The 23,994-nt window shown below is 39.4% G+C and overlaps 1 protein-coding gene across 1 annotated transcript in view; it reads left to right on the top strand.

The window, feature by feature from the left end:
- LOC124555091 (zinc finger FYVE domain-containing protein 26) overlaps nucleotides 1–23,994 on the top strand; it is a 434,713-nt gene that overhangs the window by 13,470 nt on the left and 397,249 nt on the right. The window contains exon 3 of the mRNA XM_047128885.1: nucleotides 9,658–9,943. Coding sequence (XP_046984841.1) covers nucleotides 9,658–9,943 — 286 coding nt within the window. The remainder of the gene's footprint in view (nucleotides 1–9,657; nucleotides 9,944–23,994) is intronic.

The raw sequence follows: 23,994 nt of genomic DNA, 5'->3' as shown, positions 1-23,994 counted from the left end.
TATCACAAAGAACTGCCTCAAGTGTGGCACTCCCACAAGTATTTATGCATAGCATAACTGTCCAAATCAAACCATTTACCCAGTTCCCCACGTCATGTAGCAATTATTGAAACAGCACCTAACCAGAAAATTCATAAAACTGATAGATTCATGTCACCAAAGTTGGAATGTGCCAAAATGGTATAGTTTAGTCAATGACTTTTCACAGTGTGTGCCTTGCATGTGTAATGGCTGGCAGTGCATTTTGGAAACTTAGCTTCACAATAAAGTGTCACTGTGTAAACTAGATCTTATAGCATGAGGGCACGTGGAAAAGTAATCTCTCTGAATTGTTCACGTGAAAACTATAAAAACTTTTTAAATAAAAAAGTTATTAACATTCTACATCTTTATTCTTTATGTCTACATATTTTCAGCCCCCTGCCACTAGAGGACTCTAAATTGTAGCATGCAACATGGCATTGTGTAACGTAACTATGTTGGTGCATGAGAAACAGCATGCTGTAATTGAGTTTCGAATTTGAAGAGGTTGTCCCTACATGGAGCTCCCTCTCCTCCAGCATGACAATGCCAGACCACACACGAGTGCTGCAACATCTGCAACAATCTGACACCATTACTGTCATCGATCATATTCCATACAGTCCCAACTTTGCCCCATCTGATTTTTATCTGTTTCCAAAACTTAAAGAACACCTTCGAGGACTTCACTTTGATTGTGATGAAGCAGTGCAAGTGAGGTTGTGACTCCTTCAGCAGAGTCAAACATCCTACAGTGATGGTATCAACAAACTGGTCTCTTGTTGGGGGAAATGGGTTCATCACCAGAGTGAGTATTTTGACAAACAAATGTGTAGACTTGAAGAATAAACATGTAGAATGTTAGTAAAGTTTGTTTTATTTAAAGAGCCTTGAGAGTTTTCACATAAAAGATTCAGGGGCATTACTTAATAACATGCCCTTGTTCATTATATTTTCTAACACATGCACAGCAAGATATAAGGCCCTGACTGATAACGTTTTTGCAGACAGTGTTCAGGCTCAAACAGTTAATGTGTACCCAATCATTAATGTATGATTAAATCATGATACACAATTAATAGAAGTAAACAAAATAGCTCCTCACAGCTCTGAGGCGTGTTCATACTAAGCAGTAAGACATATTAGTGACACCAGGATACAATGTTGTAGAATAAATTAAAAGAGGTTGTATGGGTGAGTTATGTATGGGTAGACATGCTAATTTGAAACTCAGTATGTTCCATAGTAAATTTATGTCGATATTTGAAAGTAGCCTTCCTAAAAAGTTATCCAGAAAAATCCATTGAAAAGAAAGCTCTGGATAACTAAATGGATTAAAATATCATGTTACAGGAAAAGAGAACTTTATATGAAGGCCAGAACAAGTCATATTCTGATGTTACATTCTACAAAAATAGTGTATTACTTTGCAGAAAATCATTAGAATGACCAGAAATATGCATGTCATGACAGAAATTAATAATGCGAGTAGTAAGATTGAAAATACATGAGATATTGTGAAATGGGAGACAGGACAACCAGTCAGCCCACAAGATACTACCACAATTAAGCTGAATGACAATGTTGTGAAGGATAATTCACAAGTTGCAATTATTTGTAACAATCACACTCTAAATGTATCAGCAAAAACAGATTAGTAAGTGACTATAATAAGAATGTTGTTCCAGAAAAGTTGAAGCTGCTCCTACTCTGAAATTAATGACAAGACACAAGTTCTCAAAAACAGGAATGCCTATGGTGTTGAGGGAATTTAAAACGGAATTCTGGAGAATTTTTTTCTTTTAATAAGTCATATCCTCAGTGATATTTGTAATAGATCACTGGCACAGGGAATTTTTCCAGGCAGTTTAAAATATGCCATTGTTGAACCTCATTATTATAAAGGTGATAAGAAAGACTTAAATAATAATCATCCAATGTCCCTACTTATGTCACTTCCCAAAATATTTTAGAAAGTAGTGTATTCAAGTAATATCACAGTTAAGTGGAAATAATTTATTTTGCACATCACAGATTGGATTCCAGAAGGGTTGCTTGACTAAGAGTGCTATTTATACATTCACCCACCAGTTACTGCAAGCATTAAATAATAAAATATCACAGTTTTTTTTTTTTTTTTTGTGATCTTCCCATGACATTTGATTGCGTATATGGTGTTACTCTCATAGAAAACTTAAGTTTTATGGAATTCATGGCTTCACACGCAACTGGTTTGAATCACACTTAACAGAGTATGAAAATTTGTGCTCAATAATTCAAACAGTGTTGAAAGGAGAGAGAATTTTAGTGACGGGGGAGAAACCACAAGGGGAGCCCCACAACGTTCAATTTTGAGTCCACTCCTATTCCTTATACATGTGATGTGAATTACCTTCCACTTATACTTCATCGAATAGCATTGGTGCTTTAGCATACTATACTAGTGTTATAGTAAATTCAATTGGTTGTCAAAGACTCATTAAATGGTTCTCTGGAAATGGACTCTCGCATAATGTTGGGAAAACACGCTATATTCAGTTCTGTACAACAAATAATGACAACAACAGATGTAACACATGAACAGGAGTTAGTAAACAAAGTACAATGCTCCAAATTATTGGGTAAAAATATTGATGAAATCTTCAACTGGAAGAAGCATATTACTGAGCTGTTCAAACAATTAAGATGAGCTACTTTGTTCTTCATAGAATTGCTAGTGTTGAAAGCAAATTAATCAACCTCCTGATATGTGTTGCTTATTTCCATTCAGTAGTGTCTTACAGAATAATTTTCTGGGGAAATTCATAATGTGGAAAATACTGATTGCACAAAATTCAGCAGTAAGAATAACATGGGGTTCACCTGTGGTCATTATATCGCTACCTCTCTAAGTAGTTTGGCATTTTAAGTACACCTCCACAGTGTATATTTTTGCTTATGAAATTTATCATAAATAATCCATCACAATACTAGAAGACAATATGACCTTCATTATCCATTATTACAACTCGCATTGCCTCAGAAAGAAGCTCAGTATGTATCAACAAAAAATTTTGATCCTATGGACAATACATACAATGCCTCACAGGTAGCAAAGCAACTTCTCGGCAGCTTCTGTTCCATACATGAATTTTTATTTAAAAACTGTTAGCCCTTAAAAAGCCAGATTTAAGTAGAGTTGTATTTACAGGACTGAAAATCTATGCATTAATTAATGTTACACTAAAAATCATGTCAAAACTGATCATCTATATGTGTACTGTAAACTGACTTATTCCACATCATTTTGATAAAAAAAAAACTTCAAATAAACTATGAAACATGTAACTTACTTACTTACAAACTTATGTATCTATAATTGGATTTTTATCTGAATTTAAATACATGTGCCTGTTTCCAAATAATCAGGTATTTATTATATCCTATGCCTTTGTTTCCTGATTTCAGAAATATGGGAACTGTATTATGTGCAGGATTTTGAATTACTTCAGTGGAGTAGGGCCTAGCCTAGTGGTCTTACCCTTCTGTGCACTTCATATCATATTACTTGTCCCTCCACATAGAGAGTATGTACTTTGAAATTGTTTTCATAGGATTGATTGAAGCCCTCTCTTATTTGATGTCAGTGACACAATTTCAATAGTTTGTAGTGTGTGTTCAAAGTGACACAAGACAAAACAACCATACTAACTGTATGCTGGAAAGTAAATGCTCAGCTACTGTTTATTGGGAGCATTCTGTAGAAATTTAAATTTTCTCTGATAGAAATTTGTATGGTCCATTCTGGAGTATTACTTGCCTATCTAGAATCTGTGTCAAGAAGTCAGAATGTTTAAAGAAACTAAATAATTTAAAAGAAGAACTGTACAGACTGCAATAGACGTTTTTGCTTGGCAAAAAAAAACTTTACAGGGTTACCCAGTACATTCTTGGGAAGGACTTGACAAGAAAGGCTCACACATCCCATGTAAAGCTACTTCAAAATTTCCAAACTGGTCTTCACAGCAGAATTTAAAAATATATTATTTGCTGTTACAGGCACAAGACCTAAGCACCAGAACGATAAAGTTATAGGGACTAGAGCCCATACTATGGAAGCTTATGGCAATCTCATATATATATATATATCTGTGAATCATATATGTCTGTGAATCATGGTTACCATTTTACTGAGTACTCAGAATGAAATTTGCAATGGCTTTATGGCCTGGCATTGACATATCCTTCTCTTCCTGTCAGCAGCAAGGTGAAACTGCACTGCAATGTCATTATTCATTCATCCATCCATCGGCTGCCAAAGTCTACAATTTTGCATTATCCATCGATACCTATATGAATATTAACTTGTGACCAATTTGCATAACTGCTTCGGGGTAGCCTTTTTTTAGTGTATTTAAGATACATGATATGCATGAGCATCATCACATACAGCTCTACAATATTACACAAAGTGGTGTGAACATGCTTAGTACCAACACCATTTTTGCCTCTTCCCATTACATTCCAAAACATTACATGTACAAAAAAACAAAACAAAAAAATTATATATATATTGTTTTGTTTTTTTGTACATGCAATGTTTTGGAATGGAATGGGAATATGCAAAAATTATGTTGGTACTAAGCATGTTCACACCACTTTGTGTAATATTGTAGAGCTGTATGTGATGATGCTCATGCATATCATGTTTCTTAAATACACTAAAAAAAAAAGGCTACCATGAAGCAGTTATGCAAATTGGTCACAAGTTAATATTCATACAGGTGTCGATGGATAATGCAAAATTGTAAACTTTGGCAGCCGATGGATGGATGAATGAATATGTGACACTGCAATGCAGTTTCACCTTGCTACTGACAGGAAGAGAAGGATATGTCAATGCCAGGCCGTAAAGCCATCGCAAATTTCATTCTGAGTACTCAGTAAAATGGTAACTATGATTCACAGACAGACACACGAACACTATACGCAGATGTCAGCATGTGAACGAGGACATGTAGCTGGTCATAAAGAAACCGGGTGGAGTAATTGATGAATCAATTGACATTTTAAATAGGAGCAATGCCACTGTTTGATGATGTTGGTAGGAATAGATGAACCATGGCCGAAAACAGTGTCAAGAAGGAAGCAGTTGACCTCGAGAGAAGACAGAATGAGAGATCTGAGAAATCAACACAGAGCACTCAGAGCCCCAGATTCAGCATTATCACTGATCTGATGTGCAGCTTGTGCTTCAGTGACAACAAGGACCATTAATAAGTAGCTCACAGAAAGTGGGCCGAGTTCACGCACCCCTTGTGCCAACTACCATTGACCTCTGTGCACCAACAAGACCATTTGGAGTGGTTCCGGGCACATTCAAAGCAGTATCTCATTGACTGGAGGAGAATTGTCTTCACTGATGAGTCACACTTCAAATTGAGCCCCACTGACCATTGAACATGTTTGGAGACGGCCCAGACGCCAGTGGGACACCAACCTGACTGTCACCCGCCATATAGCCTGACAAACAGCGGTGACACTCTGGGATGGCATTTTATTTCACAGCACGACACCTTTGGTTGTTATCCACATCACCTGTACAGCACAGCAGTATGTTGTTGATATTCTATGCCTCATTTTGTTGCCGTTCATGCCAAGCCATCATAGACTTATATTTCAGCAAGATAATGCCTGTCCACACATGGTGAGAGTTTCTACTTCTTTTCTTCCTGCTTGTGAAACCCTAGCCTAGCCAACAATGTCATCAGATCTCTCCCCAATTGAGAATGTTTGGAGCATTATGGGCAGGACCCTTCAACCAGCTCAGGATTTTGAAGATCTGGCATGCCAGTTGGACAGAATTGGGCATGATATCCCACAGGAGGACTTCAACAAATCTGTCAATCAATGCCAAGCCAAATAACTGCTTACATAAGGACCAGAGGTGGTCCAATGTGTTATTGACTTGCTCAGTTCATGATGCTCTTTCTTGTGAATAAATCATTTGATTTCTCTGATGTAATAATCATTTGTTTATCTGTACATGTACATCATGTCTACTGATTTCATCCTAGTCAGATAATTCCTTTGTGGTGTGTCATTTTTTTGCCTTAGAGTGTATCGTCCTATCCAGAAACAAAGTAAAATAAATAATGGTAGCAGTGACACACATAATCACATAATTTTTTCACCATTTTCCATCAAAGTTCCGGTAACTTTAAATAAAAAAAATTAAAAGACAGGTTCTTGTCTAGGTCTTAATTTCACTATTTTTACAGTCCATCATATGTACTTGTGGTGGGAGTTCTGTGTCCATTGTTTTCTTCAATTTGTTCGTTCTTAGCATTTCAACATGTTTATTGCCTTATTTCGAGTCTTACCTCTGAGGTATAACAATGTAGACACTTAACTGGTTCATCATCATCTTCATCATGTACAGTTCCAGATACTGGCAGTGTCTGCTTGGAGTACAAGCCTATCAGTTGTCTCCATTCTTCTCACCACCTCTCTGTCACTACTCTTGCCCAGGCCCCTCTTCTCTTCTGAACGTTTTCTTCTGCTCCTATTAGCCACTTGTCCCTTGGTCTCTTACCCCATACCATTTTAATCCTTTTTATCCCTCAGCCTTCCCTTATGTTTTCTGATGATATCTTCATATCTGCTAGGTACCTCATAAGTTCATCATCCACTAACATATTACAATCAACTATGGACTTTTTAGACCAATCACCGCAATATGAAGTTACTGTATGGCTTTCCTATCAAACCATCGGTGTCCAACCTTGAGTCTGTAAGTTCAATAATATTTCACCATGTTTGTCCTTCCCCAGTCATTTGCTCAAAGTAAGTTTTCACATCCATGTCTCACTGCATCAGCATGTGACTTCAGATCTACCATTACAGTTATGTTCTACCCAATCACCTGCCTCTGTAGTTCTTCTCCAAACTACTGTTTTTTCTGTGATGTGCATTCCATCTGGAGGCATACACTTGTTTTTAATATCATCACTGTGTTTTAGTTCATTGGTACTTCAGTCTTTATCGTCCTCTCATTCATTCCAGTTACTTTCTCTTCCAGTTCATCTCTCACAACTGCACCCCACCATATTCTTGGTATCCTCCTCCTTGCTGATTCAGTACACCTTAAAGATATTTCTTAGTCTATGCCTTCCTTCACTGCTCCATTTTGTTTCTGCCATTCCTAACACAATTTTCATCTGTCCAATGTGTCAACAGGTCCTTCCACTTTCCCTTTCAAAGTCTGTCTATTTAATGTTACAAATCATATTCCATGTCCATTGCTTTCTTGTCTAACTTTAAGTCTGTTTCTCATTTGAGGCTTGTCTTATTTTTGAAAGCTCTTTCTTTATCCAAAGTTGGCTGGTTGGGATTATCATAGCTTCACCAGACTCCCATTTTACCAGTTCTATTGAGGTTTTCTGTAGGTGAAACATCTGACTTGAAAAATGCTGTCAGGATCAGACTATGTGTTCCGTACTATTCAGCAGTTGGGACATCTGTGGTTCATGCGACACATGTTTTCAACCTTTTTTTTTTTCTGTGTAGTTCAGGTAACATTTTTACGAACAATTTGAGTTATACATACACAAATTTTGCACTTACACTTCTTGTTTATGTTTCGTTTCCTGTATGCATTGTATGCACCACAAAATTGACATTGGCATCATATTTTTCACACCTAAAGTAGACAATATTTCTAGATATTAATGATACTGGTATGTGATGTACTCACTTCACCTCTGATGTAGGAAATGAGTCTTCACTTTGAACAATTTTCCATTTTTCCCCAAGGTTCATGCATTTTTAATTAATTAAGGTGACATTTCCTGTGACAGTAATGTGTGGAATTCTTAGCAGTCATTATCATGAAAACCACTATTGTAGGCACAGTTCAGAAAGGTCCAGAGACAGTTCATGGTATCACCTGCCTCAGTAACATCAATGGATATGAGAAGAAGTGAAGAAGTTATTAGGAAAATGCAGCAATCCTTCAGTATGAAGTGTGGAATGTTGCACATGTACATAAAAAGCTTAAATGACTGCTTGCCAAGTTGTTGATCTTTCACTGTAATTCAGAGCAAAAATATGAGTCATTTTATAGAATACAAATTTTAAGAAATTATGAACTGTATGGCCTCAGTTGACCAGGAGGAGAGGGGTTGTAATAACTTAATATCCAATTTAAATTAATGTTGTTGGTGGTATATTGGTGGATCAATTACTGATAGACAGAATATTGTTAAAACTAGGAAGCATTGTGTGAAGCATATGCTTAATTAGCTATTGTTTTTACACTTACAACAGGGTGATCCAGGAGGAATGGGAATATTCAGGAATCTGAGAAGAACAATTATTGGCTCTAGCATGCATACCTTAACAGGTATGAGCACCTCTTCATCCTCAGTAGTGTGTAACACATCTCTTCTACTGAACAACTACTCATAGCTCTTAAGATCTGCATTTTATAGCCCATGTTTACTTTACATTTTTGCTTTGAATGATAATTCCTGTTATATTTCTGAATGCTGACCATTCTTCATGGGTCACCCTGTGGACCATTGAAAATATTTCATTACCTCCTCAGTTCCAAATGTTGCAGAATGCAGGAACATGACAGAAAGATTAAAGTGCTTTCCACAAAAACCTTTCTGACACATGAAAACTGTATGTGGGCTGCAACTTGAACCTCCTTTAGCACACAATACCCCACCAACTGATTGCTTTGAACAAACCTAATAGCATCGCTTTAATTTGCCACTTCTTCACTTCTACTTTCTCAAAGTCCACAGAGACCCCCCTTCATACTGGATTAGTAATAGGGGAAGAAAGTATATGGTGGTATTAGCCCGCCCAGTTAGCCAAGAGATCTAACGCACTGCTTTCCGGGTGGGAAGGAATGCCGGTCCCCGGCACAAATCCACCGGCAGATTAGTGTTGAGGTCCAGTGTGCCAGCCTGTCTGTGGATGGTTTTTAAAGTGGTTTTCCATCTGCCTCGGCAAATGCAAGCTGGTTCCCTTATTCCGCCTCAGTTACACTATTTCAACAATTGCTGCGGAAACACTTTCTCCATGTACACATACAACATAATTACTCTAAAACGCAAACAGTGGGGGTTACACTTGTCTGGCGTGAGATGTTCCCAGTGGGTCCACTGGGGGCCGAACTGCACAATGACCCTGGGTTCAGTGTGGGGCGGCGGTGGGGTAAAGTGGACTGCTGTAGCCCGTTGTGGGGTTGTGAACCACTGAGGGCTACGGTGGGGACGAAGCCTCTCTGTCGTTTCTAGGTCCCCAGTTCCACACAATACAATACGATATGGTGGTATTACTTGACTAATTTTATATCAATTTCAAAATGAGTATTTCACTCTACTGTGGAGTGTGTGGTAGTGATAGCCTTCCTGAGAAATTAAAACAGGACTTAGACAAGCAAAAATAAATGCAATCATTTGGATTTGAGCCGCCATTCACATTATTAATAGGCCCCAGTAAATATGCCAAATAATATTGTATACTTTCAAATTAATTATCTGGTGGTTACATATTTACATAACTGGAGAAAAAAATTAGCCCAGTCTTTGATTAGTTGGAAGTTAATACATTTACCCCCTTGTTTTTTATGTTTTGTTTCAGGAACTTACTCATCTTTACAGCCAGACCTTATTTGCAGACAAAATAGCAACACCTGTACAATGCTTTTCCATGCATGCCCATAAGTTTTTGTGTGATTGTCTGCTTAAGTATCCTGTGCTAGCAAATTTCATTATCCAACAACTTATGTGTATTTGGTCACCATACTTTAATGAAAGTGACAATGAACTGCAAGACATTTACAAGGAATGTATTGATGCATGTATTGAAAATATGGAGAAATTCAGTCGTGATGCATCAAATGAAACAAAAGATATCCCTACCTCAAGTAAGTATGACAACTGTTAATGATTCAGTTCTTCATATACTACAACTGTGCTGATATTGTAGATTTCTGCAGGTTACATTTAACAGCATTTGAGACAACAACAGTAATTGCACTCCCTGGGGACTTACAGTTCTTTTGTTGGCGAGTATGTGATTGACAAACATGGGACCCCAAGCCCAAGCAACACTGCTTACTTTTTTCCTATCAAAAGCAAACCTTGCAGCTATCGGTTCGCAGGTCCACACAACTATTTTGCGGCTACATGTGTGGTGATTACGAGAACGTACGCCATTCCAGTACTCATTACTTTCTTGTGCTGTAATTCTATTCTCTGACAGCACCTTTTCTCTGACTTGGTCTGAAGGATGGCTGCTATGTTTTTCTCTCACATATTCACCAAAGTTCCTTATTTAATATTTTTATTTTTAGATCTTCCCCAATTTTTTTAGCTAACATATGTTGGGTCTTACAATTGTGTGGTCTGTGTAGAGAAGATTGCCCATCGTGGCATATGTTCCACACATTTTGCAGTTCTCTCTCAAGCAATTCTTCAGTGAGTAGTTAAATTAGACACTCAAAGCCTAACATGGTAGATAGTCCATTGTAGCGGGGATGTCAGGTACCAGCATGGTCATAGCCTCATAACAATGTAGGAAACATACTGTTTGTGCAGAAGCTGCAATCTGCCCATGGATGCTAAGTAGTATGAGCCTGTCGAGTTTGGATCACAAGACGTCTGAGCAGTAGTTACCATTCCAGACAGCTGTTGTTGTGACAAGGTGGCACCAATGTAGAGAGCCCTTGATTATAGTGGGCCATACCATGGTGGACAATCCTCAATGATTAGGATCACACTTTTGCACGTTGGTGGCAAGGCCCCAGCAGACTCAGTCAACAGAATGGATCAGTGAAATGCAAGAAGGTATGACCCAAAGGCTTTCCCTTCTCTGGCTACACCCTGGCAGCAAAGTAAATTAGACAGAGATGGTGAGAAATACTTCCCTTGGTACCTAGTTTGTATCTGAACTGATGATGAGCTTTTTTTGGAGTACAAAACCATTATTCTTCATTCATTGACAAAAAATTTGGAGAAGTAGCATCCATTAGGAAACTCTCAAGCAGCTGCATTAATCACTAACAGCTACTCAATCATCGACATTACTCTCCTGGAAGAGGCTCAGTAACATTGCCTCCCCCCTCCCCAACCCCTGCCCTCCTAGAAGAGTGTCAACATGACCCAACCTTTCCTTCTGTTCTTATTACACCCCCTGCTCCCTCAGCTGAGGGTTACCTTCCTCTGAACCTTGTTAGCGTACTTACCCCGGCTTGTGGCATGTCATTAGCCAGTGCTCCATGGATATTTGGAATGGTGTCTCACAGGGATCCTTGCTGAGTGTGACACTTTTCCTGATAGCTATTAATAGGCTTGCAGAGGCGGTGGGGCCTATGGTCTTGCCGCCCATATATGTTGACTGCATTAGTATTTACTACAGTTCATCTTGTTGGATACCAGGTGCAAAGCACCATCAAGATAGCGCAATCCTGGACTCTCACACTCAGTATCAAGTTTTTCACTACTAAGACTTGTCATGGACTTCTGCCAATGTAAAACTGTTCACCCACAACCAGAACTTCGCGTTGAAAATGAACTGCTAAGTAAGGTACAGTCAAATTGTTTCTTTGAATTTTATTTCCTGCTCAGCTGATGTGGTTACAACATATTTGCAAGCTTAAAAAGACTTGATATGCTCCACTGCCTCAGTCACCCCTCGTGGATGTGTATTGCTCCATGCTCTTGTGCCTGTACAAAGTACTGATCCTATCTCGTACAGGTTACAGATGTCTGACTTCCAGATCCACCGTCTCTTCGACATTACAGATAGTGGATCCAGTTCACCACTACTGGGTCTGACTCGCAACTGACATCTTTTAGATGAGCTCTGTGGACAGCCTTCTGGTAGGTACTGGGATTCCTTGTCTATGAATCAGATGTCAGCAGTTACTGCGAAATATGTCATATGCACCCACAGCTACTATGAACACCCAATTCACTACATCCTTTTCTTGAAAGGGGGAAACCGCCTCCCACTAGGTCCCCCAGGTCCAGTGTGTCAACAGCAGTTCACTTAGAGTCTCTTTACTTTGACTTTCGATTTCTTCCATTGAACCTTCGAATTAGGTTACCTTTGCCGAATTCCTCCCATGGTGCATACCTCATCCAAAGATCCAACTAGCCCTTTCAATAGGATCAAAGGAAGTGATGAAATGATACACCTGTCAGCATTAATTTTTCTCAGTTCTTGACTAATTTCCGTGTTCTACAGTCACCTGTGCTATTGACTCAGAGGTCTACAATCACATCTGCTGTGTATTCACACATTTCAGAAGCCATGAACAATATTCATGACCATTTGGATGTAGCATTTTTCATAGCAGAATTAGTGGACATTATCCAAGCCTTTCAGTATATTTGCATTCATTAAGATTTCCTGATCTTTAGTGACTTTCTACGCAGCCTGCAGGTCATAAACCAATTCTATTCACAGAACCCATTAGTTTTGACCATACATAGTGTCTTTCCCACATCTACATTACTGGGAGCACAGTTGTATTCCTCTGGACCCCAAATCACCTAGAGATTCTGGAAAACGACCTTGCAGAGTGGTTAGCAAAGGATGCTACAGTAATGAAAACACTGGAGATTAGGATACCGAGATCTGAATTGTGGTCAATACAATGTTTTCAGCCTTTCGAGGCTTATAATTTTGAATTAGTCTCTTTGGCCAGTACAAACAGGCAACATACCGTAAAGGAACCCATGACTGCAAGACAATTTTGCCTTCGCCCTTCTGTAAGGGAATTTATTGTCCATTGTTTACTATGTATTGGCCATACATTGTTGACTCATGCTTGTATGCTCAGGTGAGAGGATCCACCCCATTGTCATTGAAACACTCCTGTGATGATCCATTTCCTTTTAAGAGTGCTCCAACTTTGCAGCTGAGAAGCTTGACAACTCTCTTCCTCTACCATTGGTGATGAAGTCAAAGTGGCAGGCCAGGCATTATGTTTTATATGAGAACGATTTATATACACTCATTTAAAGCCTGTCAGCATGGTTTTGTCTCCCCTTTGCCATTCTGTAACTTGAACATTCAGTCAGTATCTGGTGGGCAACTGGACAGTTGTGGGAGTTGACTTACCACCGCAGGACTGGATTCAGGGGCCTCCAGCTGTTTCTGGCCAGTGCACCTCTATCCCATTCCACTGCATTTATTACCTTTCACCTTTGTGTTTTACTTCTGTGACTTGAGCTTTAAGCCTGTATTTTATTGCTGTTGGGGAAGGGACTAGACCTGCGGGAGGGGGGATCTCGGGCTGTTTCAGACCAGCACACCTCTCCTCACTCATTGCATTCCTTACCTTTTGACATTTTCTTTCTGTCTCTCCACTTTTGACATAGCTTTCTGCCTTGGAAAACATCAAATTGCTTCTCCATACTTTTTTATCCTTCTTTAGGCTTTGTTTATTAAAGGAAAACAGGGATGGATGACCTTGATGTCTAGTCCCTTTCAACCTCCCCGGAAACTCATTCCTTCATTCAACAATAGTACATACTAGTGACCAAAGCAGAAACAGCTGAAGCAGGCTTGAAAGCCACACAATTAAAACAATGACTTAATATTTAGTTTTAAAACATTAAAATATTACTTTTTCCAGTCTCAAGCAAAAGATAGGAACTAAAAAGGAAAGGAGAGAGAGAAAAATCACTTGAATCCTGGATCAGGAGTCATAAGAAATACTGGAAAGGAATCAGAAACAACAGTACATGAACAGCCACCACACTTATTCCAGTGCTTTAATGAAATGATTGTAATCATTATGTGAAAGAAGAGTGTTAAATTTTATAGTAATCATAATAACAAAATGAAAATGACAGACAAAATAAGTAATGAAATACACTGGTGTCCAAAATTAAAGCAACAAATTGAAATTTTGCAAAGTTTGCATTTGTTTTGCTACAAAACATTATAAACAGGTAATAGTAAAGTAGAAACCATGTAAAGAATACAGAATGTAATCAACTGCAACATGCATAATGGTAGACAAAAATGTTCTTTGTTTTTTTTTTCCAACTTAACATATTTGCACACACGTTCTGACAACTGGTTAATGTGCTCAGTATGGGGAGTGATCACCTCTGGCACCAATAGAGAGCAACAATGATGGAACGTGCTGTGAATGATTTCATCAATCTCATATTGAGGCAATAACTCCCATTCTTCCTGCAGAGCTGCTCACAAGTCTTGGAGAGAGGTTGGTGGATGCTGGTGTGATGCAACTTATCTCCCTAATGCATCCCAGACATGCTCTATGGGATTCAAATTGGGAGAGCGAGCAGGCCATGCTATGCATGCAATATCTTCTGTTTCCAAAAAAACATCAACTGCCCTTGCTCTATGAGGTCGAGCATTATCATCCATCAGTATGAAATCTAAGCCCACAGCACCTTACAACCACCACACATGAGATCCCAAGATCTCCTCACAGTACCTGACACCAGTTAAATCTTGCTGAGTCGCCCATACAATTTCATGAAGAGGTACTCAAGTGGTCAAGATAATACCTACCCACACCATTAGGGCTCCTCTGACATCAGTCTCTTTCCACAATATTTGGGTCCCAAAATCATGTTCCATGTGCCCTCCAGATGTGAATCTGTCGAGGATCGCTCTCTAGACCAAATTGATGCTCATTTGTGAAAAGAACATTGGCCCACTGTTCAACTGTTCAGGTGGCATGTTGACAGCTCCACTCTAGATGTTACATTCTGTGAAGACATACAAGAGGTAAACTTGAGGTAAACAGACATGAGGTCTCCAACAATAAAGGCTGCTCTGCTGAAGCCTTTTGCACATCGTTTGCCTCGATACAACACATCCAGGAGATGCTGAAAGGTCAGATGCCAGTTACACTGCAGTACTAAGGTGGTACCGTCATGCCCGTACAGCCAAATAATGGTCCACTCTTTCTGATGTCACACGTCTCCTCATGAGAGAAACAACAGAACAATTCACATTGTGCCATCAGGCCACACCAGTTTGCAACTTCTGCTTCCATTCTTCCTATGGCCCTCCACAACAGACAGCCTGTAGGCATCTACACTGTGCCAAATTGCACTGTCTGTGACTGTGTACGTAGTGATTCTGGATGCAAACACTACCCTGCTTGATAGGTGCCCTGACGTCATTGCTGGTTGTCCATTGATCGAAATGCCATCTTCCATGCAGTACATGATCTTAACAACATCTGTTTACAGTTTGTATGATTATATCATGAATTAGATACAGGATGGGGAGATAGCAGTTCGTTACTTAAATTTTGGACACCAGTGCATGTGAGAAAAAGTTGTGGGAGGTGAGTGAGGGGTTCAACATAAAATAAACATAATTATGAAGGAAGTAAAGAAGAAAAAATATATTTATATTAATATAGAGACAGACAGACAGACATACGGAATATAATTTTATAAAACTGTGAAGTTTGATGAAGTGAGCATTCATTTGGACTAGATAGATCAATTTGAGCAATCTGTTTTTATCTCCAGAGTTTCAGAATAATGGTGTTATAAATGGAGACCAAAATTCCAAGGTGTTGGAACAGTTCTCTGTTCTCATTGGAGGGTAATGGTAGCTGTGTCTGTAGCATTCCATAATGTACATGTGCCACACAGATGAACCAAAATGGCAAGCATCCCATGAATTCAGTCCTTGGTGGCTGAGGTCACATTTGGCTAGCCTGAGGTTCCTTAGGTCGGGACTTGTCAGTGCTGTTATTCTTCTGCAATCTTAAGCTCTAAGCAAACTTCAGCAACCACTGTTAAATGTAATGGTAGAATGCCATGTGTCTCAAAAAGTGAGTCCTTGACATAATGGCTTGGGTCAAAATGATGGAAGAACGTAAAAAAGTTTTTAAAGAAATGAGAAAAGAGTCTCAACCTCAATGTGTTCTGCATGCCTGTATGGTGGATGGCTGTAGAGTTAAAATAGTTGTTATTAGGCAATCTCTACAGCACTTGTCACATCCCAGTTCTATTAGGCTTGTCCAGATAACATGGGACTCTCTCTGGATCAATCTGTATTTCCTTAGTGACTTGTTGGATGAAGATCGAATGTTCAAGGAGATCACTCACCGAGAAGCAGGAGCTTTGCCTCATTGACAGGTGCACGTGAAAAAGAAACAAAGCTTGCTAGGTTTTGGGGTAATCCTTTTTCAAACTAGAGTACACACACACACACACACACACACACACACACACACACACACACACACACACACGCAAACTCACACGTGCCCCTACATAGTGCCAGCTGGACACTATATGCATGTGCTGCATTTCGGCAGGTGGACTAAGCTAGGGTGGGGGTTGTTTCGGGAAGGATGGGTAGAGGGCGAGAGAGGCAGGGGTGGCAGGGAGAGGGGTTGGGGATGGGTGACTAGCAGCTCAGAGGGAGGCAGTTGTATTGCTCACTAAGAATGCGGGAGGGAGGGGTGGCAGGCACATGGGCAAGGCATGCGGTGCACAGTTGCCAGAGCCAGTGGGACTAAAGGTGATGTGGGGATATGAAATGGGAGATGGTGACTGGACAGAGGAAGGGAAAACTTGGATGGAGGCTGTGGGGACAGTGGGTTACTGCAGATGAGATCAGGACAATGACTGGAACGAAGAATGTTTTGGAAGGATCCCCCCCCCCCCCTCCCCCCAATCTGCGTAGTTCAGAGAAGCTGGTGGCGGAGAGAAGAACCCATTTGTCCCAGGTAATGAGGTAGCAATTGAAATTGAGCATGTTATGCTCAGCTGTATGTTGTGCTACTGGACAGCCATGCATCACTTGCCTGGCCTGTGCACCTGTCACATCTCCCTCCCACATTCCAAGCCGACAAACTTGCAGCCTCCCATCAAGCCACTAGCTACCAAACCCGAAATCCTTTCCCTGCCTCTCACCTCTTTCTCCCTCTACTCACTAGGGTGTGTGTGTGTGTGTGTGTGTGTGTGTGTGTGTGTGTGTGTGTGTTCTAGCTCGAAAAAGGATTACTTTTTTGTTGTGCCCATTGATGAGTCAATGCTTCTGCTTTTTAGTTACTGGTCTCCTCTAGTCCAAAGCGTTTATTTGTTTGATTACTTTATGTTTGGTTCCCACATCCAGATTTTACCTCCACTTTTTCCAATTTTTTCTGAAGTGTGGGCCATGCTGATCATCGAATACTAAGTGTGGTAGCCAGTCCATGTGTGGAGGTGTCAGGTACCTGTGGGTGGTAGCCCACTGATTATGCAGGGAATCCATTATGGGTGCCTGAACTGTTACCTCATTGTGCATTGTAGTTACCTGCCCATTTGCAGGCACTGTGACTCTGAACAATGACCATCAAGTCAAGTGGCCATTGCTCTGGCTCGGTGGCACCCTTGGGGAGAACCCTCAACAGAAGTAGATAGCACCGGGACAGATATCTTACACAGGGAAAAGATTTAAGTTATTAGCTGGTGGCCATGAGGCTCCCTATAGTCTCTGCAGATGGATCTGAATGCTTCAGTGCAGATATTTACAGTTCCAAGAACTTTCCCTTCTTGGCCACATCATGGGAGGAAAGCAGAATCAAACCGTATAGGGCGCCCATCCAGTCTCCAAATGCTTTAGAAGAAATTTTATTTGAAGAGTACCAGCCACAGCTTTCAAACACTTTCTCAAACGTGAGTTCTCATGGTGGCACACTTGCTTGATGGATCCTGTAAGCATCAGTATCATGTCACTCTTCCTTTTGCTGAATAAGTTAACATCAGATGACTCTTTCTGCCTTTCCCAGTAACAGTAGCTACACACACTATCCAGACAACTAATAGGGTATGTGGGAGCTGAGTCACACGTGTGATTGATGGAGACTCTTGGAGGGTAGTATGCAGTGTAGACACCCTCTTGTACTTCAGTTTTTGGCTAGAGCGGACGACTAGAGCTCTCCGGCCCTGTTCGCCAGGACTGACCACCAACCACACAAATGTGAACCACCTCTTTTCATGCTTCCTATTCGTCTGTTTTATTCATCCACCTAGACTGGCAGTCGAACTTTACTTCTGCCTCCAGGCGAGCCCTTTTGTATCCTTATTATTGAGAATACACTAAAGTTCAATGAATTTCACACTTTAATTTCAGAAACCTCCATTACAACACCTCCCACTCCCATCCTGACCTGGCTCCTCTTCCTTTACACCTGCATGAAACAGCAGAAACATACTCCCCTCAGTTCCTGGTGTACACCTCAACTGATGGAGGATTCTTTCTATCTACTAAATCCGTGTTCGTGGTAGATAATACTGAAAATGTATTTGGAGAAATCTTTTCCGTGAAGTAAGCTATGAAATGATTCTGTCTTAATTAAAGTAGGCAGCTCCTAATTGTTCCTGGGCATTATTCCCTTGGAAGAAACAGGTTTACATACATGTTACCACAAGATTGCATAAGGACTTGAACATGGTACAGAATATAATTTTTCACCAGGACGTAACAGTCCAGATGGATGAGGAATTCTGCAAACAGTTGGAGAGGCATGGGTTCTACTTTGTACATTGCCTACATCGATGCCCACTAAACAAGATTGACACCTCAACTTTCAAGAATGTTCATGTCCCAAGAAAGCTAAAATAATGGTCTATTGTTTTGATGTGAAGCCATAATTCTCACCCCTGATGCCATGCTTTAAATGCCAATGTGTCATGCATATATCTTCCTGTTCTGCAAACAGTCTAATTTATTGGGACTGTGGTCAGTTGCTTCATGAAAACTTGCCATGTGAGCAATCACTGTTCTGTGTCTGTTTACTAAATTATTACATGCTCCAATTATGAAAGTATGCTACCTTAATAAAGGAACGTAAGGCCCAGGAACTTAAGGCCTCTCATATGTTGGAACACAAAAAAAGTATGGCCACTTGCATCCCATCCCAATAGCACTGAATGTTGCCATAACTGTGGTCAGGTCACTGGCAGTACCTTGAATACTTCCTCCCTCCATTGCCTTGGCAATGAAGTATGGTAGCCAAGCAACTAAATTAAACCATGTGGGATGTAGGCCCTCTCATCTTTTGGTTCATGCAACACTGGCTTTCTCTGTCTTCACTTGACTTAGCCTGTAACCCATGAACCATTAAAGTATATGATGGATCAAAATGGGCTAGTAAATGGTTATGACTTTCAGTTATGCCGGTCCTTATGACAAATAGTACTCAAATGTGAACATGTTGATATTCAAATTCCTGTAGGTTTGAACTGTAACTTACACTGCTGAGACTCTCACACAAGCATCACATGTGGTGAAAATGCTAGAAATAAACAAATCACCTCAGGATTTTCAAAAATGTGCTTTGTTATGGCTACACTAAAGAGAAAATACCTCTGGGGATCTCAACTCTCCGCTCATGACTGGGGATGCCGCATGCCGCCCCCCCCCCCCCCCCCCCAAGCATGTACCAGTGAAAGGGCTCCCCAGAAGTACAGACCAACCAGTAGCTTAAGGAGCTACAGTCTGCTGGTCTCAAAGCTGCCTGCTCCTCTTCGGTTCCTATTACACTCACAGTTGATAAGCCCTTACAAAAGTCCAGCCCTTCTCAAGTTGTTAAAGAGGTTGGGTTGGGTTGTTTGGGAGAAAAGACCAAACAGCGAGGTCATTGGTCTCATCAGATTAGAGAAGGATGGGGAAGGAAGTCAGCCATGCCCTTTCAAAGGAACCACCCTGGTATTTGCCTGGAGCGATTTAGGGAAATCACGGAAAACCTAAATCAGGATGGCCGGACGTGGCATTGTTAAATAGGAAAAAAATAAATTGCAGCAGAAGGCTACTCTGAGACCCTGGAGCTAGTAAACATCCCTTTCCCCTGCTTCAAGAAATGCATTTCACTGATGATTATTCCCCAGCCCTTCAAGGTCACTGTGCTTTCTGTTGGAACTATATTCGCTCTGAGAGAGCATCTGACATGGTCTTACATTAATTTGCACAGAAGTCAGAGAGTGAATGCCTCTCTGTACCACATTAGAAGCTGCAGCAATGTGAGTGTGAATGACCCTGCCAGTTACCATGTAGAACAACTGTTTACCCCTGACCAGGACACTGACATAACTTGAGATGGCCACTTTAATCTTTTCCCCTTTCTCCTACTTGGGGATATAATGTGTTTTGTATTCAACGTGTCTCGCAGCTTCCATATAGTTGATGAAAGACATTTTTATCTGCATTTTTATCACCAATATTTTTCTTTTTTTACAAATATCCTCATCCAAAGATGAAGCAGTCTTTCAAATGAAACATAAATTTTTATATATTTATTAGCAATGAGCAAAAGAAACATGGAGATCACACACATTACAAAAACAAAGTAAAATTACACAAGAAATGATATTGATGTCTTTGGCATCAAAATATGTCACTGATATATGAAAACATGATTTACCTCATTTATATTTACTACTTCATATCTAAGAATTCATCTATTGAGCAGAAGGAGTTGTCATTCAGAAATTCTTTTAATTTGCTTTTAAATGTTGGTTGGCTATCTGTCAGACTTTTAATACTATTTGGCAAATGACCAAATATTTTTGTAGCAGCATAATTAACCCCTTTCCATGCCAAAGTGAGATTTAATCCAGAATAGTGAATATCATCCTTTCTTCTAGTGTTGTAGCTATGCACTTCACTGTTATTTTTGAACTGGGATGGGTTATTAATGAGAAATTCCATAAGTGAATATATGTATTGCGAGGGTACTGTGAATATCCCGATTTCCTTAAATAAATGTCTGCAAGGTGATCTTGGGTGGGCTCCAGCTATAATTCTGATTACACGCTTTTGTGCAATGAATACTTTCTCTCTTAATGACTAATTGCCCCAAAATATGATGCCATATAAAAGCAGTGAATGAAAATAGGCATAGTAGTCTAATTTACTGATATGTTTATCACCAAAATTTGCGATAACCCTAATAGCATAAGTAGCTGAACGCAACTGTTTCAGCAGATCATTGATGTGTTTCTTCCAGTTCAATTTCTCATCAATGCACACACCCAGAAATTGTGAGTATTCTACCTTAGCAACAGACTTCCATTCATAGTCTATATTTATCAATGGTGTTATGCCATTTACTGTACAGAATTGTATAAACTGTGTTTTCTCAAAATTTAGTGAGAGTCCATTTGCAGAGAACCACTTAATAATTTTCTGAAAGACATTATTTGCAATTTCCTCAGCTGATTCTTGCTTCTTGGGTGTATTACTGTACTTGTATCATCAGCAAAAATAACTAACTTTGCATCTTCATGGATATAGAGTGGCAAGTCATTATTATATATTAAGAACAATAAGGGACCCAAGACTGAACCCTGTGGGACACCATTCTTGGTACCTCCCCTGTTAGAGGACTCTGCTGGTTTTTGTAGACTATCTGTACTGTTAATTTCAACCTTCTTCATTCTTCCAGTTAAGTATGAATTAAAACATTTGTGTGCACTGTCCCACAATACTTAAGCTTATCTAGAAGAATTTCATGATTCACACAATCAAAAGCCTTTGAGAGATCACAAAATATCCCAATGTGTGATGTTCGGTTACTCATTGCATTTAATATTTGATCAGTGAAAACATATATAGCATTTTCTGTTGAAAAGCCTTTTTGAAAACCAAATTGACATTTTGTTAGTAGTTCATTTTTACAAATATGTGATGCTACTCTTGAATACATTACTGTTTCAAGAATTTTGGATAAAGCGGTCAGAAGTGAGATTGGGTGGTAGTTGTTAGCATCAGATCTATCCCCTTTTTTATGCAATGGTTTAACAATAGCATATTTTAGTCTATCTGGAAACATTCCATTTCAGTGAGCTGCTACATATGTGGCTGAGAATCCTACTTATTTGTTGGGATCAAGCTTTTAGTACTCTGTTGGAAATGCCATCAATTCCATGTGAGCATTTACTTTTGAGTGAATTTATTATTTTCGTAATTTCAGTAGGAGAGGTGGGTTGAATTTCAATTTTATCAAATTGCATAGGTACTGCCTCTTCCATATACTGCCTTTCATTTTCTAATGAATAGCTGGAACCTATTTTCTCTACAACACTTAAAAAATGATTATTAAAAATGTTTTCTACTTCTGACTTCTTGTTAACAAACTTTTCATTGTGTTCGATATAAATACAGTCTTCCTGTTCTCTCGGTTGCCCTGTTTCTCTTTTCACAATATTCCAAATTGTTTTAATTTTATTATCAGATGTGCTAATCTCAGACATAATGCAGATACTTCTGGACTTTTTAATAACTTTTCTTAATACAGTGCAGTAGTTTTTATAATGTTTCATTGTTTCGGGATCATTACGCCTCCTAGCTATAAGATACTTTTCTGTTTTCAAGATGTTTTTATGCCTTTAGTAAGCCATGGCTTTTTACATGGTTTCTTACAATTATATTTCACTGTTTTCTTAGGGAAACTGTTTTCAAATATACTCACAAAGGTATCATGAAATAGGTTAAATTTTAAATTAGCATCATGTTCCCTGTACACCTCATCCGAGTCTAACTGTTGCAAGCTTTCCCTAAAATTTTGAAGTGTTTAGTCATTAATGGAACACATTATTTTGGAGGACTGTTTTGCATTACTGAATGGAGCTATATCATATACTGTAACTAGCTGTGCATCGTGATCAGACAGACCATTCTTAACAGGAAAAGTTTTTATTTGATTGAATTTATCTTGGTCTATGAAAACATTATCTATCAGTGTGCTGCTTTCCTGTACCACCCGAGTAGGAAAATCAATAACTAATGTCAAATTGAAAGAACCAAGTAATACTTCAAGGTCAAGCTTTCTATCTGATTCTTTCAGAAAATCCATGTTGAAATCCCCACAAACAAAATTTGCTTTTCTTTGTCTGACAGGTAGCACAACAAATAATCCAAGTTTTTGAAAAATAGTTGAAAATTTCCCAATGGGGACCTATACATGGCTACAAATGTAAAAGTGCCTTTATTTAGTTTAAGCTCACATGCACATGCTTCTGTGTGTTGCTCTACGCAAATTTTTTTAGTTTCCAAATGTTTCACACTATGGCTGATTTTAACATATATGGCAACTCCTCCTCTCTGCATAGTGTCTCTACTTACGTGTGCTGAAAGCTTATATCCACCTACATTTACCATTTCCATACCTGTGACTATATGATGTTCAGACAGGCATAGTTCATCTATTCCACCCTCAGTTTCTAAATCTTCTATACAAACAAGAAGCTCATCTACTTTGTTTTTTAATTCCCTGATATTCTGATGTAATATATTAACATTATTTTTTATTGTATTTTTATGTGAATTTTGTGACATACTAACATTATTTTTCACTGTACTGTTATGAGAATCTTGTGATACTTTCACATCACTAGTACCTGCCTGTCTGAAATTTTCATTAAGCTTAATTTAAATCAGTGTAAGATGATTGGATACTGATCTTAGCCTAAAAGAGTTCTCCCATGAGTTTCAGTGCCCCCCCCCCCCCCCCCCCCCCCAAAGATTTTGCTATCACCCCAGCCAGTTTACCCTTCCCTTTCCTATACTGAGATGCAGGCCATGTCTTGTGAAGTCCCACCTACCAATACCATCAACAGGACCCAAACCTATGTTTGACAAAGTAGCTGCCCGAAGCAGCTGACCTAGCTCCTTATTGACCCTCCTGACAGAGTTGTTCAATTGGGGCTGATCATACCACATGAAAGCAGGAACCAAGCCAACATTTGTAGGGTTCATTGCAGATGCTATTTTTACCAGGTAACACTCAATATTGTAGCCCTGATCCCTATCAATACTGTTTCCCACTCCAACCACTACCGCAACATGATCATGCTTTGTAAAACCTTTGCACAATGATCCTACATCCTCTATCACTTGGCTAAGACATGCACTGGGCTTGAAAATACTTGTGACCTGGTACCTGTCACCTAATTTTTCCTGCAAAATCTGGCCCAC

Source organism: Schistocerca americana, chromosome X, assembly GCF_021461395.2.
Source record: "Schistocerca americana isolate TAMUIC-IGC-003095 chromosome X, iqSchAmer2.1, whole genome shotgun sequence".
NCBI classification, from domain to species: Eukaryota; Metazoa; Arthropoda; class Insecta; order Orthoptera; family Acrididae; genus Schistocerca; species Schistocerca americana.
The sequence above is the reverse complement of the archived record's forward strand: the minus strand, read 5'-3'. Positions and strand labels throughout refer to the sequence as shown.